General features: G+C 40.6%; 1 protein-coding gene across 1 annotated transcript; it reads left to right on the forward strand.

The window, feature by feature from the left end:
• The first annotated feature begins 321 nt into the window (after positions 1–321).
• MCEE (methylmalonyl-CoA epimerase) lies at positions 322–23,026 on the forward strand. The gene is made up of 3 exons (XM_010985346.3): positions 322–420; positions 8,038–8,375; positions 19,759–23,026. The coding sequence occupies exons 1-3, from the start codon at positions 390–392 to the stop codon at positions 19,909–19,911; spliced, it is 522 nt and encodes a 173-aa protein (XP_010983648.1). The 5' UTR covers positions 322–389; the 3' UTR covers positions 19,912–23,026.
• The last annotated feature ends 224 nt before the right edge of the window (positions 23,027–23,250 follow it).

A 23,250-nucleotide genomic window follows, 5' to 3' on the forward strand; every position in this document is an offset into this window, starting at 1 on the left:
TTTCACCTGGCTTGCGCAGTGGGGCGGGGTCGGAAACCGAAGATGGCCATTGGTCAGCTCAGTAAACTTTCTACAAACTGTGTTTTGTATTCCTGAGGGGCCCACGGGAGGTGACGCGTCCTCCTTTTGAGTGTTTGCTTTAGATGCGCCAGGTGACTTAGATAGATTGTGTTGTAAAAGAGAGGGCCCGCCCGCAGCACCCACAGCAACTCTCGTCAAGCCCCTAGCTTGTCCGCCCCGCCCCCGGCTCTCGCCCCGCCCCGCCGGCTGCCCCGCCCCCGCCGGCTGCCCCGCCCCCGACGGTTGCCCCGCCCCCGACGGTTGCCCCGCCCCTCGTCGCACCCGACGCCCCTCTGATCCACGTCGGAAGCAGGGGGTCGCTTCCCAAGATGGCGCGTGTGTTGGCTGGGATCGCAGTAGGTGAATACTCCGGGACGCCGGGGCTCCGCGAGGGGTGGGCGCGGGACGGAAGGCCAGGCCCGAGCAGGCCGTGCGGGGCCGGCGTCCCTGGCTCTGCTGCGCTCTGCCTTGGAGGCGCGTCCCTCGGTCGCCGTCAGCACCTTTATACAGACAGAACCTTCCAGGGACGCCGCAGGCCGGCGTGGGGCTTTCCTACCTGTGTTTGAGTCTCACTCTCCATACGCGGCCCCAGAGAAGCGAGGGCACCCGGCCAAGGGGACAGCAGGGCTAGGGTGGAGGGACCGTGAGTCCCATAGGAGACTGGGGAGAAACCAGAGCGAAGATCAAGTCCTGTAGACAACACGAGCTGAGCCCCAGGCACGGCCAGTATCCTGCTGAGAACACTTGAAGGTCAGTTGTGCAAAGCATACGAAAGGAGTACTTTTTTCCCACATTCCGTAATATATTTATTTTCTTGTATAAAAGCAGGGAAGATGGAAGCAGGTGGATTTGGAAGAGTTCTTGAGTTCTCTACACCAGCATTTAAAAAAAAAAAAAAAAAGGCGAGGTAGAATCAGTGATGATAGAAACCCACGTTTCCTGACACCGCAGTGCATCCGCTTTCTCCGCTTTCTCTTTCTTTTCTTCATCCTTCAGGGAGCAACTGTTTCCCTTAGTCTGAACTTCCCAGTTAGAAAGGAGGTGCCAGGTGGTAATATCTCAGAATTACTCCTGAACATTTGTGATAACCCTTCTGCTTAGCACCGTCAGAACGTGTTCGAGAGGATGCACCTTTAGTAAGGTGAGATTTCGCTCCTAGAAGGTGCTCCCTCTCTTCCACCAGTTGAAACGTAAGAGTTGTAGTCATCCTTTTGAAGTCCCATCTCAAACTGAACAAGTTCTTTATTGATCACTATAGTGTTACCAGTCACAGAATTTCTTTTTGTTGTTGGTTTGGGGTGGGGGGCAGGGGTAATTATGTTTGTTTATTTGTTTTTAAAGGGAGATATTGGGGATTGAACCCCAAACCTCCTTCGTAGTAAGCATCTGTTCTACCACTGAGCTATACCCTCCCCCACAAAAAAATTTCTTATGTATCCATCATTGCAGTTCATCAGGACTAAATGATGGGCCCCACACAAGTGCACCATAATAGTTTTAGCTGTCTCAGCACTTAATCAGTTTAAAGAGGTGAGACATATACAGCCTATGGCTGAGCACAGCTTGTTCAAATGAATCTCTAATTAACAGGTGATGCTCAAGATTTGATAACATCCCCTCCTGGCCCTTATTCCCTCTCCTTGGTAAAATGCAGGTCTGCGTCTTAGGTCACATACCATCTCAACAAGCCTTTACAAAAAAAAAGCTCGTAAAACAAGCCATCATCTCTTAGAAAGCTCTCTCTTAGGAAATAGATACTGCTCATAAGACATACACTAAAGATATTAAAAATTGAGAAAAAAGAATAATAACGAATGTCAGAGGAATGAGAAAATAAAACATAATAGTTTAACAACATCAACTTTGTTGTCAGAGGGACCTGGGCTTGAGGCCCAACTTTGCCACATAGTATGACCTGGAGGAAAATTAATCAGGCCTATTTTTTTCCCTAAATGGGAAAGATACCCAAGCATTCACTGAACTGTTATTATTATTTCTACTTTATGGTCACTAAGACCAATAGGCAGAGCCAGGCTACCACGTGATGCCCTCATACTTCAGAATGTGTGAGCACAGTTTGCTTAGGGAAGATTGCATAATAGTATTGTTGCATAATGCTAATGGTGAAATAAATCCATGGATCTTTATTGGGAAAGTGAGGTCAAATCAGCAAGGTGTTTCACCGTGGGATCTGTCCACCAATGAAAGTTCCCTTCCCAGCAGTGTGGAGAATGCCTGAAGACTGGGTCATATCTGTGTTGGGGGTAATACCCAGCTTATAGGTTCTTGAAAGGCAAATTATTTTAAGTATAGTTTCTACTTTTATGAGATACTAAAAAGAGTTCCGAAACAACGATAGTCATGAGCACCATGGATGAGTTAGAGAGTAACTATAAGCAACTAACTTTAAAAACTTGGGAAAATTGTAAATTATTATTCCTGTATCAAGAAGCAGAAAGAATATTATGCTTATAATAGCTTCCAGCAGCATTATTCCGTGAGGATGTCAGTTGTCCCTAGATACTGTCAAAGATGTTCTAAAATCAGAGCCCATGCAGTAAATATTCAAAAGTGAAAGGAGAGTAGTCTCCTTGTCATAAAAAGGTAGTAAATTGTGGATGATGAAACAGTGAATATGAAAACACTACGTGTGCCAAAATATTCACTAAATACAAGTACTCTTTAATTACTGAATAAGAGTTTTAACACAACAGTGAATAGGGCAGGTGCACAGTCAACTTTTTCCTTTGAAAACATAAAATACATTAAAAGTCAGAGGTGCTTACATTTATAAGCAGGTTATTGATGTAACCTTTCTAAAAGTGCCGATAATGAAATCCTTGGAGTTTATGATGTACTTTGTGCCAGGCACTTTCCTAAACCTTGCCTATGTAATGTCATGACAATATCACGAGGTAGGTATTATCTTCCTACATGAGAAACAAAGACACAGGGTAAGCAGCCCAAGTTACACAACGAATGGTAGTGTCAAGATTTGAACCAGAGCCCACATACTTAACCATAAGGCACACTGCGTCTTATTTTTATGTGTGTGTTTTTAAAAATACTTGAGAAAATTAAGGGACAGGGAGTATAACTGCCAAGTCATACATTTATGGCAAGAACCAAATACTAATAAAGATACATGTCTCGTTTGTAACTTACATACACATCTTTGCATAAAGGAAAAATGAAATGAAAATAGTGTATTCCAAAGCGTGGCTTGGATTTATCCTGCATTAGAGGCTTGAACCTGAGATGACCTCACTTTTTCTTTTTTATGTGGTTAAATATACATAACATAAAATTTACCATTTTAACCATAATTAGGTGTACAGCTCAGTGGCATTGAGGACATTCATATTGTGCAGCCATCATTATCTGTCTCCAGGCCTTGTTCATCATTCCACACTGAACCTCGGTACCCATTCAGCAGTAACTCCCATTTTCCCCCACCTTTAGCCCCTGGTAAATAACCACTGTTCTGCTTTCTCTCTGTAAATTAAACTACCTTGGGGCCTCTTAGAGGTAGAATTATACAGTATGTCCTTTGTGACTGGCTTGTTTCCTTAGCAAACTGTTTTGAATGTTCATCCATGTTGTAGCAGGTGTCCGAATTTCATTCCTTTTTAAGGCTGAGTAATATTTCATTGTATGTGTACCACATTTTGGTTATCTTTTCATCTGTTCATGGACATTTGGGCTATTTCCACCTTTTGGCTATTGTGAATATATACTTACAAAATGGGTATAGAAATAAATACCTCTTCAAAATCCTGCTTTCAGGTCTTTTGAATATATACCAACAGCTGGGATTGCTGAATCAAATGATGATCTTATGTTATGACCACACTTTTAAGGAACATGAAACTAACAGGAAAACAGGAGAAGCTCAGGAAAACAAATAAGGTTAAAAACACAATCCGTTCCAATTTGGCTTGCAAAGAATTGGCTTCATGATAAAAGTTTTGAAATGGAAATTGAACCTGTTAAAGACAAGAGTGGCCAAGGTACATGACTGTGAGGAGACATATGTAAATGGAGTAATAAATGTTGTCTATTTACTAACTGTGTTGGGTAAAGACTTACTCCTCATCATAGTTTTAAACAGGATGAAAATACATGTATGTGCCATAAAATCCTCTGGATGAATGCTGAAAACCAATCAGCTTCTTACCAAACTAACTCGAAGGCACTTGTGATGAATGACTTTCTTACTATGTCCTGTCTCCTCAAACGAAATGTACAAAAATTCAGACTTAAAAACTTATTGCATGTGGGGGAGGGTAATACCTCAAGTGGCAGAGTGCATGCTTAGCATGCCCACGGTCCTGAGTTCAATCCCCAGTACCTCCATTAAAAATAAACAGATAAATAAACCTAATTACCTCCCCCCCAAAACAAAACAAACAAAAACTTATTACACATTCTAAGGTTAGATTATGTGAAGTTTGCACAGCTTTGCAAATATACAAAAAACAGTTGAATCGTCCTCTTCAAATGGATAGACTTTATACTATATAAATTATATCTCAGTAAAGCTGTTGAGGAAACCTTATTACAAATGAATATTCACATTTTCATGATACTTTATGTACAGATTTAACAAATTTTCTTTAAACAGTTAAGTACCCTTAATGCAGTTAAGTATAGACCCTGGCAGCTAAACTTTTTTTATTTGGAGGCAATGTCTGGAAAGCCTGAGCAGAAATAAAAACAATCTGAATGGAAAGGAATGCAGTGTTATTTTTAAGTCAAGGCACTAAAAGTGTTTAGCAAGAAACAATATTGAAAGAAAGTTAGAAATTAGAGTTAACATACATACCAGGTTTGGTAACATATCTATTTCTTGTACATCAGGTTTCTGACGGGTGTGAAAATCAGGTGTTTATCTTTACCATGCTGGTTTTTGTTTTGTTTTTAACATTCTTGTTTTTAACTATCTGTTTATTCCCACATTTATACATTGTAGTTTATTCTTGGGAAGTAATCTTTTTTTGGAATAGTCACAAATTTACACATGGAGTTCAAAGTAAAACAATTCTGTTGTACCTTTCTGAGATGGGACAGAGAAACCTCAAACTTAAAAGAGCTGTGAATCCCTATGGTTGGAGGGCAATCTGAATAAAAATACTTTTAAAAGTTGGCAAAAATCAAAGGAGAAACTATAATATTTTTAAATTTCTGTTCACAACAGACTCTTCAGCAACAAATTTTTTTAAGTATCTGCAAGGATCTATATCAGTGTAACTCCTTTATGCTACGTTTCCAACCCCAGTAAGATTTCACATTTCACTCATAGACTCCTCATCAGCGCTTTTTTTTTTTTTGTGGGTGTGAAGTACTATCTTATTGTGGTTTTGATTTGCTTTTCTGTAATAACTAATGATGTTGAATATCTTATGCACTTATCTTTTTACATTCTTTACACTTCATTTTAAAGAAGCAGAATTACTGAATTCTCACCAGTATCACTGTATTTATTTTTATCCTATTCCTAGAATATATGCTTTAGGGACCAGATAAAACCCACAAAGTGATTGTTCCTTTCTCAAATTAGTTTACATTTCTAGAAGTAAGATAAACTAAAATATGGCCGTAAGATCTTGATTTTTACATTATATAAAGATGTTATTGTCTGTTTTCCTAACATAGAAAGAAAACTTCATGTCCCATTAAAAGGAAAAAGAATCAGCATTCCAGTAAACTGTATCCTCTTCTCCCACTTCCATGATAATGAAGTTATGGAGAAAGATAGAGTGAGGCTGCCAATAACGTGAGTTGCTTGGGCTTTCTTTTCAGCGCCAGGGTTTTTGAAATGTCCCCAAAGCAAACTGACCTGGTGTATAAAACTTGACCTTCACTTGGGCCTTTTCTAAGTTACTCCTTTGACGTTTCTGTGTGCTCTGTTGCTGGTAATAGAGTGCCTGTGAAATAACCCCCAGCTGCCCCATCTCCCGTAAAAATAACACTGGGAAGGGGAAGTTGGAAATTTATGGAGCAAACAACACTGAGGTGCATATTACTCTAAAGCTCATGGACCGTATCTACAGTTTTTTTTTTTTTTAAGTACAAATACATCCTCTGTTGAACTTCCATTGCAAATTGCACACACAGTAGGGATGCAGGGAAGGGGGGGAAGAGCAGTTTGACCAATAATTCAGTTGGTTGGTAGCATTTTTTTTCAAGGGAGGTACTGGGGATCGAACCCAGGACCTCGTGCTTGCTAAGCACGCGCTCTACCACTGAGCTATACCAACCCCCCTAGGTTGTTAGCATTTTTAAAATTCACTAGCACCATGCCCTTCAGATAATTTCTTGGTCTCAGGTGACCCTGCATGCCACTCAACAAGCAAACATCCTTGTATGTCATTAACAATAAGAATGGCTGAATTTATCGTACACCTGTTACATATATCTTGCACTGCAGTGTTATATTTTTATTAGAGCACATCACATCTACTGAGGATTAGGTATTCTTTCATGAAACTTACATCCAGTTGTACATGTATGTCCATGTGTACTGGTTTGGAGTACACTTGAACTTCAGGATCATACAGTGAGTCCAAAGAGCCGGAGTGTCAGAGGAGAATACAAGCCCTGGGTGGAACAGTGCATGAGAGAGAGAAGACCTGGGGTGAGATCAGCCTCAGTTGTGGGTGCCCATCCCCCACAGCCAGCGGGTCTCTGCCAGTGGCCAGTGCAGGACAGTCTGCCTATCCACAGCCCCTTTGTGTCACAGTATAAGGAACCCTGTTCCCTCCCTGCAGAAGACAGATATAACAGTGGGGTTGGCCACATGACACTCACCCTTTAAGCAGAGACAAAGCGTGCATTGAGCCTGAAAGAAGGAAAGATAATCTGTCCCCACAAGGTGACAAGCCAGGCACAGGCTGTGTGGGCTCTTTATCTCTTGGGAAGGGAGCACTCTAGGCCCACAGCCCATCCCTGTGCCGCTGAGAGGGGATTGGATGCCTGCACCAGGAGACTGCCTTCCCATCGAGGTTTATGGTCTTAAATAGTGTCGCTTCAGTTTCCTCGTTAACCAAAGTTTTAGTTTTGTTAGCTGGAGCTCTGTGATACTAGGTACTATTTAAAGTTTTTTTTCATCAAGAGCTAAGAACCCTTTATTTAAAATGTGTGCTCTTCAATTTGCTATTTCATACTTTTTTTCATTAAGTCACGTAGGTTTACAAAAATAAATTTAGACCTCGTACATGTGTATAATTTTCATTCTGGGGAGAATCTGGCTTTTAAAGCCTGGTGTTTGGGGGAACTGGAGAAACAGTGATACCTAGGGGCAACACACTGCAGGCTGCTTCAGTTTCCAAATGAAAGGTTTCTTCTCATTTAGAAGTTCTTCGAATCCTTCAAAGTTATAAAAAGAACAATAAAAAAAAAAATCTGGCTCAGAGGAAATTCTGCTAAGTTTACCCTCTTGATTGTTGCTTATTTTTCCTCTGATAATGAAATTTTTCTTAGTTGATAATCATCCAAATAAAGTACACATTAAAAGGTACAACTGTAATGAACTTAACTGTAGAATATAAGACAAAGTATTGGTTATAGGTAGGGAAGAAAATTGCTTGTTCTTAATCGTTAAACGTTGTTTTTTCATTATAACAGTAAGACTTACCCTTTATGAAATGCAGAGAATAGCAAGTAATTCTTAATGATAGGTGGCTATTTTTTAAGTGTTATCAGTAAATATAAATTATTATGAAAAATGACATCCTTTGTTCTGAATCTAAAAAGCTCAGAATTAGCTTTTTAATTCCAGACAGTTGTTTCAGAGCAGAGTGAGCAGCTTTGACATGGGTTGTTTCATTTATCTCCTCTGATTTAACTTCTGTAATTAAAAAGCCTAGGTATATATACATTTTTTACATGTATAATTTATTTTGTTTTGTAAAAAGTTAACTTTAAAAGGGCATGAATCCTCAGAAGAAGAATATCAATGGCTCTTTGACTTTTCAGGGCTCTTTTCCAGACTTCAGACTGCAGTTCCAACGGTAAAAACTTTTTCCACGTCACAGTCCTCGCTTCAAGTGCCTGGTGCTAGCTGGAACCTGGGTCAACTCAATCATGTAGCAGTGGCAGTGCCAGACCTGGAAAAGGCCAAGGTACTTTATAAGGATGTTCTGGGGGCCCAGGTCAGTGAGGCGGTCCCTCTTCCTGAGCATGGAGTGTCCGTTGTTTTTGTCAACCTGGGAAATACCAAGATAGAGCTGCTTCATCCTTTGGGAAGTGACAGTCCAGTTGCAGGTTTTCTGCAGAAGAACAAGGCTGGCGGAATGCATCACGTCTGCATTGAGGTACTTTAATTATTTTAATGTTGTAAATTTCTCTTTTTAAAATGTCTTACTTTTTCAGGCTACATATTGTCACTGTCCTCAGAAACTTGTAAGTTTCTTTCAGGGGAATGGTAACGCTGGTCCTATTGAAGAGTGGGTCTGTAGGTATATTCTCTTTCTCTCTAGAAAACTGCAAATAATAAGAATATGTTTTATGGAAATCTGGATGCAGCAGTCACTAGAGAAAGGCCCCTGAAGTTGGCTGAAGCACATCTGAGTCTTTGCTGTAGCATCTGTGATCAGTGCGGCCTTTCATGCAGCGAGAGCACGGCTGCTTTCCCTGCCCCGAGGCAGTGAGAAGCGGCAAGTGAGGAGACTGTGAAGTAAGAATTTCCAGATACATGCTAACTATTAGAATTATTTTCTGTCCTTAAAATTCTAATAGCTAGTTCCTCATACAGAGGCAATCCATTTTCAGTGACTAACTGGGATTTTTAAGATCTTCTCAATTGCATCTGCTGACAGTTCCTGAAAAAACATGAAATGCTGGGCAAGAACATTCTCATTAGAGAGCCTTTATCTGTCGACATTCATGTTCAGATTGCTGCTTTTGGAATATTGGCATTACCAATTATGCTTCAGCTTAATCTTTTTTTTTTTTTTTTTTTTTGGAGGAGTAATTAGGTTTATTTATTTATTTAAAGAAGGTGCTAGGGAATGAACCTAGGACCTCATGCATGCTAAGCATGCCCTCTACTGCTGAGCTAAACCCTCCCCGCAGTTTAAATTACTTTGATAGGACAATTCTTTTATTAGAAGTAATGACATAATAGTTAAGCCTCATTCCCAATCCAGAAGAGACGGGGGTTGATTTTAGGGTGAACTAACTCTAGGAGTTACCTAGTTCATATTGCAAACATATTTGAGAACCTAGTGAGTGTCCCCTGTTGAGAACCTCGGTTTAGCAGTGAGTGAGAGAGATGTGACCATGCCCATGGTGCGGAGGGTCAGCTGTCTAAACCGGCAGTTACAGTGGACTGTGGGAAGCAGAATTCATAGAAATGTCCTTCAGTTGCCCAAATGAGGGAAAGAGGGATTTCTCCTGGCAGGCCGACGTGGTAGGACGGTATCGCAGGGCATGAGTTATAATGAATGTGACGAATTCCCCAAGTGGACAAGAGGAGGAACATATTCTGAGCAGAGGGAACAGCATGTGGAAAGGCACAGAGTTACGTGGTTAGACCTGGAGATCATCATTCTAAGTGAAGTAAGCCAGAAAGAAAAAGAAAGATGCCATATGATGTCACTCATACATGGAACCTTAAAAAAAAAAAAAAAAAAGACACAAATGAACTTATTTACAAAACAGAAACAGGCTCACAGAGATAGGAAACAAACGTATGGTAACCAGTGGGGGAAAGGGGGTAAGAAGGGATAAATTGAGAGTTCAGGATTTGCAGATACAAACTACTATATATAAAATAGGTAAACAACAAGTTTCTTCTGTATAGCACAGAGAACTATATTCAGTATCTTATAGTAACCTATAATGAAAAAGAATATGAAAAGGAACATATGTATGTACATGTTTGACCGAAACATTATGCTGTGCACCAGAAATTTACCTAACATTGTAAACTGACTATACTTCAATTAAAAAAAAAGAGAAAGGCACAGAGTTATAACTGCTAACATGGAGTCCTCTGGCAGTAAATGAACGAAGTACTCAGTGTGCATTATTTGATTCTCATAGCTGCCCTGTGAGGGCAGTATTAACCCCCATTTGACGGGTGAGGAAACTGAGACTTGGAATAGTTCACTTGCCCATAGTCACATTAGTACTAAGGGCAAAGCTGTGCTTCAAACCCAGATTTGTGCTGATCCTGGGAGTGGCACTGTTGGCCACGGGGTAGGATGGCCTGCATTGTGTTAGCCAAGTTTACAGCTTCAGGTGGGGAGGCTGTAAGGTGTTAGATGAGGGAGCTAAACAGGGCTAGTATTTAACCTTTATCCCCTTTTTAGGAGGTTGATTTTGGCTGCAGGTCTTTATTTCATTGGACTTGAGGGTTTGTGTAAGAACCCCCAGGATGAGAAACAGCGTCAGGAGCCTTTCAGTCCACTCTTTCTCCCACACTACACTGTCTCTTCCACATCAGAGCCGTGCCTTCAAAGGAGCCGCTATGTAAGTTAGAAGTTCAGTTAAGTACAGAATAGTGGAAGTTGAGTGATGTGACAGAGAATTCAAAAGAGAGATTAAAGGGGGGAAACAAAAATGTTTATCCATATAAAATGAAGGTCGGAAGGAGGAGGAGGTGTGACAAGTGGTCAGGTAACTGCCACATTAGCAGGACGCAGCTAGGGCTTATTCTCTGCTCTCAGTAAAAAACACAGTGTCTTCACGTAGGTAGATTTTATTTTCCTGTTCTCAGTCTAAAGTGAGCTGTCCCGGGCTAAGGGATGATCTAGAAATGACAGATATCACTCCTGTTCCTGTCATTGGTGTGGCCACATGGTACACTTGACCGCAAGTGTGCTGTGTAGTGAGGTAGTACCGTGCGCTGCTGAGACGTGGGGTTTGCTGGAATTAAGAGGAAGAAATGGGAAATGGGTACCGGGGCCACCAGTTTATGTACATGCGGTGATTTTTAAAAAGTGGTGTGGCCGGGAGAGCCTGACACTTTTTCTGAATGAAGATGGGCTCTAAGATGGAATCATTTGAGAAGTATTGCCACCTGCTGTGAAATGAACTTGTCACCAGAGGCAGGGGTGTGGTTCCCTAAGTCATCAGATAGAGAATTCCTCACCAGTCCTTGAACCGGAAATCTATTTTTATTGAAGGAAGCTGCAGAGAGTTCAGGTTAATTATTTTACTATGGTATAACCTAGTCTATGCTGGCTAATGTAACTTGGGTCTGATGTTACCTGCCACTGAAAGTGCAGAAATGATGGTATGAGTCAGACCGTACTCCTTTGGCCATTCCAGTCACTGCCGTGTAACCCGTGATCCCAGAACTTTGGGGTGTTACACAACAACTGTTTTCTCTTGCTCAGGACGTTGTGGTCTGGGAGTCTAGGGGAGGCTTCTGCTGGGTGGTTCTTGCTTGGGATCTCTCCTGTGGCTGCAGTGAAGGCTCTCCTGGGCTGGGTGTCGCATCCACGTGCTGGGGGTTGCTGCTGGCTGGCAGTGGGGAGCTCGGCCCTGCCTTCCAGCAGGAGCTTTGCAGGCTGAGAGTAGTTCTCAGGGCACTTGGACTCGTCACCGGACTTCTCAGTCACAGATGACTTGCTGATTTCTTACTGGCCAGAGTGAGAGTCCCAAGAAGGCCAGTGGGGCCACGCGGCCCTTCTGTCCTCGCCTCGGAAGTCCCACAGCAGCACTTCTGCTGTCTGATGGTCAGAAGCAAGTCCTCAGTGTGGACCCGGTGCAGCGGGAGAGGACGTGGATCCTGGGTACCCCAGGATGGGAGGAGGAGCATCAGGGAATCTACAGACGCGTCTCACAAGTGCCACTGCCACCAAGGTAGTGATGTGTGCTACACAGAGGAAAGTGGGGGAAACTTCTAGAAGCTCTAGAATGATTTTATTGCCAAACAGCCAGAAGTGGGAACCAACCGCATTCCCTGTGCAAGAGGTGGCACCCTCTCTGGCCCTTGTTTATAAGGGGAGTCAAGAGACTGGTGCTTGAAAGGTAGAAGATGATAAATACGCATCCACTAAAACCAGGTGCTTCCGCTTTTCCCAGCTGTTTTGGGAAGAGACAACATTCAGAGATGTGTCTGCTGAAAATGCTTACCATCAGCCTTCTATGACTTCGTGGTTCATAGTCTTTTTTTTTTTTAATGCCATTCCTTTTTTAAAAATGTTAAATCCACCCACCAGAGAGTCGGCTTTCCTCTCCGGGATGATCACCAGGGCTCTTTATGTTCTTTTTCCCTGGGACCTCCTGTAAAACCTCCAGCTGGGGAGTGTGTCTGTTCTGGGCACATTCCTTAGCTTTTCGTTGACTCAACAAAGATGTCAGACAAAACGTCCTTTTTCTCCTACGTGGTTTAGCATTGTACCAGTTATCCGTATTTTTCTGGCGAAGCTTTTTTTTCCCCAACCTCAGTGTCTCTTTCTTTTTTGGGTCTCCATTTTCTCTGGCGAGGTTGGCCCAGACTTCTTATCCTGGTGTGTTTGCCTGTCATTCGAGCAGGCTGAGAGGTCGCCTTGTTCTGTCTCTTTCCTTGCCTGGAAACCAGGTGGCCTGCTCTTGTCCAGCACGGGTTGTGTTGATGCCGACGTGTGCTCCAACCTTTTGCAGGCCTGTCCCTGAGAAGATGATTCTGGTATTGAATAGAACCAGCCCTGCTTTCACTAAATAACTTAGATAGCAAGGTAAAACACAGTGGAAACTGTAAGGGCCACTAAAAATATTGGCTTATTCAACACATACGTACTGTTAGAAAAATATTTCAGTGCACTCATGCTACTTGGTAAACAGGTGCTGCTCTAAACCTTCTAACATCTTCCTTCTTGAAGACCCCTTCTCTGAGACCCCTCAGGCACCCTCTGCCCCCCAACGCACACAGTTCAGCAGCTGAAAGGTTACTACCCAGCACAGCAGGGTCCCCCAGGGCTCTGGGCCTGGAGAAGGTCCCTTCTGTCTTGTTGGAGTCTTGTCTGTGTTGTCTTCCTGGTTGGTAAGTATTTTCGGTATCACTCTGACCTTCACCGCGTTAGGTGCCGAGGCTGTGTAGCTGAACAAAATACAGAGTCCCTGTCCTCATGGGATCACCTGCTTGCTTCATTTATTCAGGTATGCCCTGCATCTTCCACAGAGGACTAGAGGTGACTGACCCAAATACAGCCCATAAGATGCAAAAGGATAAACATGAGTAACAGGGAAAGATAGACAAAAGAGGCAAATGACATCAGTGTACCTACTAGTTCTGCCAAATATTTTTTTTTAAGCTTTTTTTCCCCCAGCTTCAGTGTCTCTTTCTTTTTTGGGGGGAGGGGTGTAATTAGGTTTGTTTGTTTGTTTAATCTGTTTTTTTAATGCGGGTGCTGGGGATTGAACCCAGGACTCTTGCGTGCTAAGCACTTGCTCTACCACTGAGCTGTATCCTCCCCCCAAATATTTCCGGGTGCCAAAACAAAAGGGGCCAAAATAAATACCATTCAAAATAATTGTGGCCCCTTCCCCTTTTTTCCCTTCCCACCTTGAACAGCACAGTCCTGAAGACGTTAGAAAGGGCAGAGCAAGCTAGAGGTCCCCACTGGTGGTGGGGGCTGGAGTAGCCCGCGGTGTTGGGGCCCGAGTGGGTAAAGAGGGTGTCCAGAGCAGGAGCCGCCTGCCCTGGGAAAGCCAGGGACTGGGTAAGGTACCCAGGCACAGGGAGGTCCCACCTGAGCAGGATGGAGCGGGAGGTTGAGCCCGCAGAGAGTCCGTGAGGCTTGGGGTGTCAGAGTGAGAAAGGCAGCAGAGTAGGAGGCCAGCCCAATGCAGGGGGGCGGGGAGCATGGAGCATGAGAGCCTGCACAGAACGTGTGTGTGTGTGTGTGTGCGCGCATGTGTGTGTGTGCGCAAAGTGTAAGGGCACCTAGCATGGAGAGTCAGGGCCTGAGTCATTGCGGGGAGAGCATCAGTGCGAGGGGCGATGATGACTCTAGGTGGGGGGGTTGAAGCCAAGTGGGGTTGTGGGTGTTCTCGTGTGGGGTGGCAATGGGGAGTTAGGGTGAGGAAAGTGTATCCACGCGGAGGCACTTCTGTGCAGGATCTTGGCACCCAAGCAAGGTGAGGAGAACTTGAGTACAGGAGTGGCCCAACCCAAGTTGGTTGGGAAGGCCTTGAGGCAGGGGGTCAGGTCCATAATGGATGGAAACTTAGGCGTGAGGCAGGGGGCGGGGGAAGACACATGGGTTGAAGAGTGCATTGCTGGGGAGGGGCAGCAGCAGGGATAAGGACTGGTCACAGAGTAAGGTTTATCCAGTGAGTAGGTGCAGTTTCCCAGAGTCAGAGAAGGGTGTTGTGTATACAGAAAGGATATGAGATTTCATCTAGGGGTAACCCTCACTGTCGCAGGCTGATGGGGAAAAGTGCATGCTTAAAGTCTTATTTAAAAATTAAGATAGAGCGTGTGGGAGGTGGAGCTTAGTGGTAGAGCCCGTGCTTGGTTCAATCCCCAGTGCCTCTGTTAAAGGGAAGAAAATTAAGATAGAAAAAAGTATAAAGAAATGCAGTAATGGTAACGGTTTTATCTTCTGAATGGTCAGATATTAGATGTCTTATTTTCTTGTTTATGCTTTTGTAGGTTTTACAGATCTTTTTTCACTGAGCATATGCTCCTTATGAAAGAAAAAACTTTAAGGTAGAAGGCTAGTGAAGTAGCTTATATGCTGTATGCTGGGAAATCTCTGTCCTTCAGTGAAGAAGAGGGAAAATTGTACTTTTTGAAAAACTCAATTCTCTTTGGCTTCACAGTAAACCCTAGGGAATTACTAAGCTCTACAAATGAGCTGTATCACCAGTTCGCAGATGTGGGGCTTTCGTAGAATGGTAACGTTTCCAGAGAACAAAAGAAGTGGGCAGTTTAATGAGGTTTTTAACTTTCTATGTTATTAAATAAGGAAACAAATTTTTAATTCTATCTACTGCCAACATCATTTTGTAAAAGAAAGGACATTCTCTTACCAAGAAAAAGCAAAGGAGAAAAAAAAGAAATCCTCTTCGAGTAAAAGAGTTCTGTCAATTTAAGAAATTTAGTTTTTTAAATGTTCTATTATCAGCTGGTGAAAATTTCAGGGCAGCATTTGGTAAACTTTCTGTAAAGCCACCACCAGACTATTTTGGAAGTATGGAAGCTTAGGGTAATTGTGGCCTTCTGAAGTAATTCCCAAGAATACAGACGAAGCTTCTGAACACCATGCAAAGTGAGAGCAGTGTTAGGTTTGCATAATTCACTCAGTTTTTAGCTTGGGGGGAAAAGACAATTGAAACAGATATTTTATCCAAACTTTAAATTTTAACTTCCATGGATTCATACCAGTTTGAAGATTAAGTAAATTCATTATTGATATCAATTATCACTAGTATAATTTTATATAAAATAAAAAGCCTGTATTTTTAAAATTACTTAAAATATGCAACATTAAAAGTAGCACATTATTACTTGTTCATAAAACTTGGTCACTGCAAATTACATCACCTTTAAGGTTTTTAAAAAGATGTTATTTAGTCCAGCTTCTTGTCCTTCAGCAAACAATATTGCACTGCCATTTTCAGATGAGGCCGCAGAGGACCAGAGAGAATATCAGATTTACCTGAAGGTTCTGAATTCTGATTGTTACAATTCAGACATTTCTTTATCTGGAGTACTGGTCACTCTTAATTTCCAAATTACAGGAGAAAATCAAAATAAATTCCCAGACACAGATAAAATACCCACCCACCTCACCCCTCCACTGCCCACCCTCCCTACCCGCACAAAAGAAAACCTGGTAAGTTGAAGTGAATAGCCCAAATTTTCATTAATAGCATTTAAGGTCTTAAAGAGCTATATGATACATAATTGTAATTGTACAAAGGACTATAAAAGCAGGTTTTTTAACTGGGTTATTATTGGCTATGTTATTTCTATTACTTAGGGGGATAGGCTTAATTTCCCAAATCAGATTGCTTCACATTTCTTCTAAGCAATTTTTTTATACCCTTAGAGGAAATAACGCGTCTACTTTCAATTCAGAAAATTAAGACATTTTTATTCCATTCTTTTTTTGTTGCCAAGCAACACATTAGGAGTACTCTTAAAGAACTGTAAATTCTATAGCAATACTCTAAACAGAAGGATGGATATGATACAAGATCTTTAAAATCAAAGTCAATGATAGAAATAGTAACAAATAGAAATAAATGCTAGAAAAATGTCAATTAAGCATTTTTCCAAAAAAAAAAATCTAACTTACTAAATTTTAGAAGTGTTTCTTGGATGAAGGGATACTGAAGAAGCAGTTAACTAAAAATTGAGATGCAATATCAGAATTGTAGATGCTTGTAATTGGGTAGAACGTTCTATAATGAAAATATCCATGGTCATATATAGGGTAGAAGTTATCAGAAGTTCACTATGGAAAAAGTCATGATTCTGCTATGAAGATTTTCAAACATACAAGAAGTAGAAAAAAATCACGTAATGAATTCCCATATTCCCATCACCCAGATGGAACAGTTTACAAGATCTTGCCACACTTTATCTTTTTCTCCTTTGTTATACTATGTAAAAGTAACTCACAGGTCATTTTACCTTTACCTAGTTGGTATCTCTAAAAAATAAGTAACCACAATGACATCATATTGATCAAAATTAAAAATAAATCTTTTGTCACCATCATATACACGGACCAGAAGTCACAGTTACTAGATTGATTCACAGATATCTATAGTTGAAGTATTCTAATCAGGACCCAGATAAGGTCCACTTATTACAAATGATTGTTATTTTCTTTAGATTCTTTTTTTTAATTACTATTAATCCTGGATGATAAATTAGCTAGCTTAAAATTCTAGATTGATATAGTTTTACCCCAGCACTTTGACATTACTCCCTTATCTTCTGGTCTCTGTTCCCACTAGTAAGAATTTAATGTCAGTTCAATATAGGTAGTTGTTTTCCCTTGAGAGCTCTTAAGCTAGTCTCTGTGTTACTGATGTCACTCAGTTTCTCTGTTATATATATAAGCATTGCTTTATCTTTACCCTACTTCATTCTCAAGTGCACTTTTAATTTGAGGACTCATGTCTTTCTTCAGTTATGGAAAATTATCTGTTATCTCTTCAAATACTGCTGCTGTCCCTTCATCAGGCCTCTTTTTATTCAGCTTAGTTTTGTTAGAATATCTAAATCTGCCCTCCATACCTTTTAATTTTGTTTTAATTTATTTTTATCTGTCTCCACCAGTCCCTGCTGTGTGCCTGTGTCCTCAAGAGCCAGTGGAGTCTTGTCCATAAACTCTCACCACACACTTTTGTTCAACAGGCAGCATAGGGAAGGACAGTTTATCATCTAACCATTGAGAAGGGTCCAGATTTCCCTTAGATTAGATCACCTTTTGTATTTCTATAAAATAATCATTTAGGACACTATGTAGTAGGTTAGAAGTTGTTGACCTATATGTACTGATATGGAAGAATTGCTAAGATATGTTAAGTTAAAAAGCAAATACAAATAGTGCATACAGAAGACTTTATATACACCTAAACACACACACACACACGCACAATATGTGTGTGTGCGCGCGTGTGTGTGTGTATATATATATATATATATATATATAAACATATAAACTTTAATTTATATGCATATTAGTGAATTGCAAAATTTAGAGCCAGCTGTCAGGTTTAGAGGTCACGCTGTCCTATAGACCACCCTCACTTGATACCTTCTGCAAATTTAGGGGTCTCCAAACTACCCTCATGGTCAGTAATTCCCAGGAAATGTCCACAGAGCTGACTGAAAGCTGTTACACTCATGGTTATGGTTTATTACAGGGAAAGGCTATAGACCAGAACCAGCCAAAGGAAGAAACACATGGGACAGCGCCTGGGAGGGTCCCATTTCCTCAAGATACATCAGCATTCTGGCAGTGGTGTGTGACAATAGGCACTGGATATTGCCAACCAGGGAGTCTCGCACACACTCAGCTGTTGAGTTTTGACTGGGGCTTTACCACTTAGGCATGATGGATTGATTGCCCATATGGTTGAAGTCAGTCTCCAGATCTACTGACAGCATGTGATCCATAGCTCCTACCTCAACTAACAAGGGTTCTGGCTTGGCCAGCGCCTACCCTAACACTGTGGTGGCCAGCTCTACTTTAAGATCCAGTTTGGTCAGCTCCTACCCTAAACAAAGACCCTCCTGTCAGGTTACAGAAATTGCCTCCTGGAAGTCAAGGCCAGACCTCTCATAGACAAGACCAATGTCTTCACTGTTACATACGTAAGGGTTATAAGTATATTTTAAGAATTGAAAGAGCATATGTCTAACTGAGGACAGTAGTTGCCTCTGGAACGAGAATTGGTTTGAGTTGTACTCAAGGGGTACTTAGCTCTATGTGTATGTTTAAATTTTCATTTATTGTATAATTTTTAAATTAGTTTTAAGTGGAAAGACTGAATTTAGACTAACTCGGAAAATAGAAAAAGAGGTCAAATTCAACAGAATGAAATTCATTATATCCAGAATCAAAAAGAGAAGCTCTCAGCCATCCTACTGTTCTGAAAAAGATGAGAATAAACCATCTGTTTCAAGATAGCATGAAATGACTGACCCTGGTTGTTGTCTGGGCATGACTTTGAAATAGCTGTCAGATTTAAAAAGAAACATTCTCAGGAATGGACAAGCAGAAGGTACTCTGTATGAAGAAACTATACTTTATTTATACTAACATTTAGTATCCTCATCAGTTGCTTCACAAGTTTTAGAATCCAGTAGGCAATCCTTGGCTCTTTGAAAATAAGATTGTATAAATATGAGCATTTGTTAAATCTCTATTTGGGTACATGGATGTTACTCTCCCTGTTTTTTTAATTATTATTTATACTGCTGTTAGATCATTAAACTCTAGGGTGATTTATGACTGCTCAGGAAGGTGGGGATTCTTGCCGTGCCTTTTTCTCCATGTCCTGGGTTCCCAGTCTAAGAGGATGACTTTCTGAGACGGAGGAGAATCACCTCCATCAAGTGTACAGAAACACGTTTGCTCCTTTCCTAGACTGCCAGTAACTATGAAGAAAATAGAGATGGTTTAGAAGAGAGTTGCAGCATTCTAAATGTTTGGACTTTTTTAGAGTGGAGAAAAGCATTTTGGGTGACAGTTTAATAGTGATTTTCATGGGTATGAGGTTTTCATCTCAAAAGGAAAAACCAGACAGTTTGGCAGGCGGGAGGTTTGGGGATTGGGAAGCACTCGTCTTTGTTGAGTACCTGCTATAAAATGTGCTGAGAGCTTCTTACCTGTTATCTCATTTTCATCTCTTGGCCATTTATACGGCTGGCCTCACCTCCCTCTTTTAAATGAGGAACCCAGGGCTCTCAGGGAAAAACAGTCTGCAGTGTCATCAGCAGTACTGCTAGAAGTACGTGTTACGAAGTGTAGCGTGCATTATTTAGGTTGTAAGGAGAAGTGTTTACTAATGGTGAAAACTCTTCAGCATTGCGGTTGCTCACCTGGGAAAATTTAGCCACCACTTCTCCTCCTCCAGAAGTACTGGGTTTATTTTTGTGATGCTTTAAGAATGTTTCTGCCCAAAGGCAGAGGATACAGACACATGAGCTTGCAAAGTTTCTTCTCAGTCTTAACGATACTGTAATTTGCTATTTTTACGACCTCAAACGTGTTCTCCTATATTTCCTTTCTCAAGGTGGATGATATAAATGCGGCTATGGCGGACTTGAAAGCAAAGAAGATTCGTATTCTAAGTGAAGAGGCCAAAATAGGAGCACATGGAAAACCAGTGATTTTTCTCCATCCTAAAGACTGTGGTGGAGTCCTTGTGGAATTGGAGCAAGCTTGATTTATGTTTGCCAGAAACTGAGTTAATTGACCTGAAAAATGCCTTATCAGAATGTCAAAATGTACCTTGGCGTTGAGTCCTTCACTGCTTCCATCACTTAAAAGTTCAAAGTTGAAACTAAATTACAGAAAGAAATTTCTTAAATTATATATATATAATTATTTTGCAAATATTTTGTGTGTGCATGTATATTGTTTTGCAAATATTCTGTGTGTCTATATGTATATACGATATATGTACATATATTCATCAAGTATATAGAAACACATTTACTCCTTTCCTAGACTACACATATATATATATACACACACAAAATATTTGCAGATCACTTTGGATTTTTTTCTTGATTTGGAGAAAACTTTGATAAATACTTAGGGACTATTATTAAATCATATCCTCTCAATAATATGACTATTATTAAAATCATATTCATAGAAGTAAATTATTCCTGTTCTAAAATGGGGTAATTGAGTACAGTGTGTTAGCTGTGTGTGTGTGTGGATGTTAGGATGGTTGTCCAGAGGAGTTAGGAAAGGACCCCTGACAGCTGCATGGCTACATGTCTGGGACAGAATGATTTCTGAGGATGTTATGGAGAGTTTTTAGAGCAAACTGTTTAAGGTTAGGGAGTTCTGACGTCAAAATTTTCGCTCTTCTGGAACAACTCATGTTCACAAGTTCCTTATGGGCCAATATTTTGGGCACTAGGCCTAGATGTATGAATAGGAAGTTTTGTGGAAAATGTGGTGCCTGATCTAGCGGGTGCATAGGTAGATGATTTTTTTTAAATCAGGAAATATGGAAAGAGCAGTGAATTTGTAGAGTTACCTATCAGGTGCTAGAAAACACGACAGGTCCTAGAGAAATGTACAAAGTGAACAGAAACCCATTGCCAAGAAACTTATGGTCCAGTTGGGAAAACTACTTCACGAAATGAATGTGCTTATAAAACAACATGAATGAGTTGAAAGGAAAGGGAAAGGAGCACAGCTCTCAGAGAAAGCGCTTGGAGGCATAAGAGGTTTCTGGTCAGACTCCCAAAGAGAAAGTAGTATCAGATGAATTTCAAGGATCACGGATGGATGTATGGAACGCATAGTACGGGAAAAGTGGATAGTCTTAAGTTCACGGATGATTGGATGTTGAGTAAATAACTAGGTGTGTGTACACGTTGAGCTTGTTACTGTGGAAGACAAGTATAACAGTTATATTTGTCATTTAAACGTTAAAATCAAAAATTGTTCTCAGTGTAGAGGTAATATTTAAGACAACTGTATCACGGGGGTGGCGAGGATAAAGGGACTTAAATGGCGTTTAAGTATCAACATTCCACTTGAACAGATAAATGCTAATATAACAAGTAGACTGTGATAAACTTCATGTGTATATTGAAGTCCCTGGAGTTAACCATTGAATATACTAGACAAAGAGACACACTCATAAATGTAGATAAATCAAAATGGAAATTTAAGAATGCACATATGACCCACTTGAAGACAGATAAGGGGAAACAGGAGAAAAACAAAAAGTAAAATGACAGGCTCACATCCTAACGTATCAGTGATTACGTTACATCTGGTTGGACTTAAATTCCATCACCCTTGCCAGTGATTGGTTCACAGTGTGTGACCTGTATCTGGACAAAGAGTGTGAATAAATGCTTCCTAGACGTTTCCAGGAATGTTCTTTCCCACTTTAAGGTGAGAGCCATGAATGTCAGTCTCTCTGTGTCCAGATGTGAACAAGCAAACGGTTGGTTTCCAGTTGCTATAAGCAACCATCTACCAACTATGAAAAAACATGTAGATAAGAATGACGCTGATTGGCAGAGCAGAGAGACGGAAAACTGTTTTCAGTGACGTCTTAAAAGGAATTATTATTGAGTAAGTAGTTGAATCTATTATAATGGGTTTTTTTTAATTAAGAAAAAACTTTCTCCTCATTTTTTAATTGAAATATAGTTGATTTGCAATGAATGTTGTGTTAGTTTCTGGTGTAGAGCATAGTGATTCAGTTATATACATGTATTCTATTTATTCTTTTTCATTATAGGTTACTACAGATATTGAATATAGTTCCCTGTGCTATACAGTAGGACCTTGTTGTTTATCTATTCTGTACATAATAGTTTGTATCTGCCAATCCCAAACTTCCAGTTTACCTCTTCCCACCCCCGCCTGCCCACCTGGTAACCATAAGTTTGAGGAAAAACCACTATTTTCACTGAAAAGTTATTTCTGAAAAATAAAAATAATTACCCACTACATCCACATAATTTTTTAAAAGCTTGGCATAGCTTTTACAAACATTAAAAGCAAAGCAAACTTACTCTTGTTACTTACTGATGTATTTTAGTGAGTGCCTTAACCATACCTATCTGTAATACCTCATTATTGCATTTGTCTGAAAAAGGCAATTTTAACATAATATTTTAAAACATAATTGCCTAAGTTTTCATCAAAATTCTAATTTAGAGTTTATAGATTAGAAATTGTTGACATACCCAGTTGACTCTTGTGTGTGGAACATACATTTTTTTCCTTTTAAATAGTCATTTTTTTTTTAGAGCAGTTTCAAGTTCACAGCAATATTGAGCAGAAAGCGCAGAGTTCCCATATAACCCCTGCCACACAAATGTGTATATAGCTTCCCCTACAGTCAGCACTGACACAAGAATGTTGCATTTATTACAGCTGATGAACTTACACTGACAAATCCTTGTCACCCAACATTCACAATTTTTGTTAGGGTTCACTCTTGGTTTTACACATTCTATGGGTTTTGACAAATGCAAAGTGACATGTATCCATCATTAGGGCATTTACAGAATAGTTTTGCTACCCTACAGATGCTCTGTTTATATATTCATCTTTCCTGGCAACCACTGATCTCTCTACTGTCTCTGTATTTCGCCTTTTCCAGAATGTTGTATAATTGGAATCAGATAGTAGTTAGCCTTTGTAGGCTGGCTTCTTTCACTTGATGGCTCGTTTCTTTTTAGAGCTGAATAATGTTCCATCACTTGGATGTATCGCAGTTTACCCATTCATCTACAGAAGGACATCTTGGTTGCTTCCATTTTTCGGCAATTATGAATAAAGCCTCTCTAAACATAGTGTGCGGTTTTTTTGTGTGTGGACATATTCTTCAGCTCATTTGGGTAAATACCAAGGAGCATGATTGCAGGATCTTGCAGTAAAAGTATTGTTAGTTTTGTCAGAAATCACCTGTCTATCAAAGCAGCTGTATGTACCATTTTGCATTCCCAGCAATGAAGGACATTTCCTGTTACGTTACGTCCTTGCCAGTATTTGTCAGTATTCTGGATTTTGGCCATTT

This window comes from Camelus dromedarius, chromosome 29 (genome assembly GCF_036321535.1).
Source record: "Camelus dromedarius isolate mCamDro1 chromosome 29, mCamDro1.pat, whole genome shotgun sequence".
Classification (NCBI taxonomy): Eukaryota; Metazoa; Chordata; class Mammalia; order Artiodactyla; family Camelidae; genus Camelus; species Camelus dromedarius.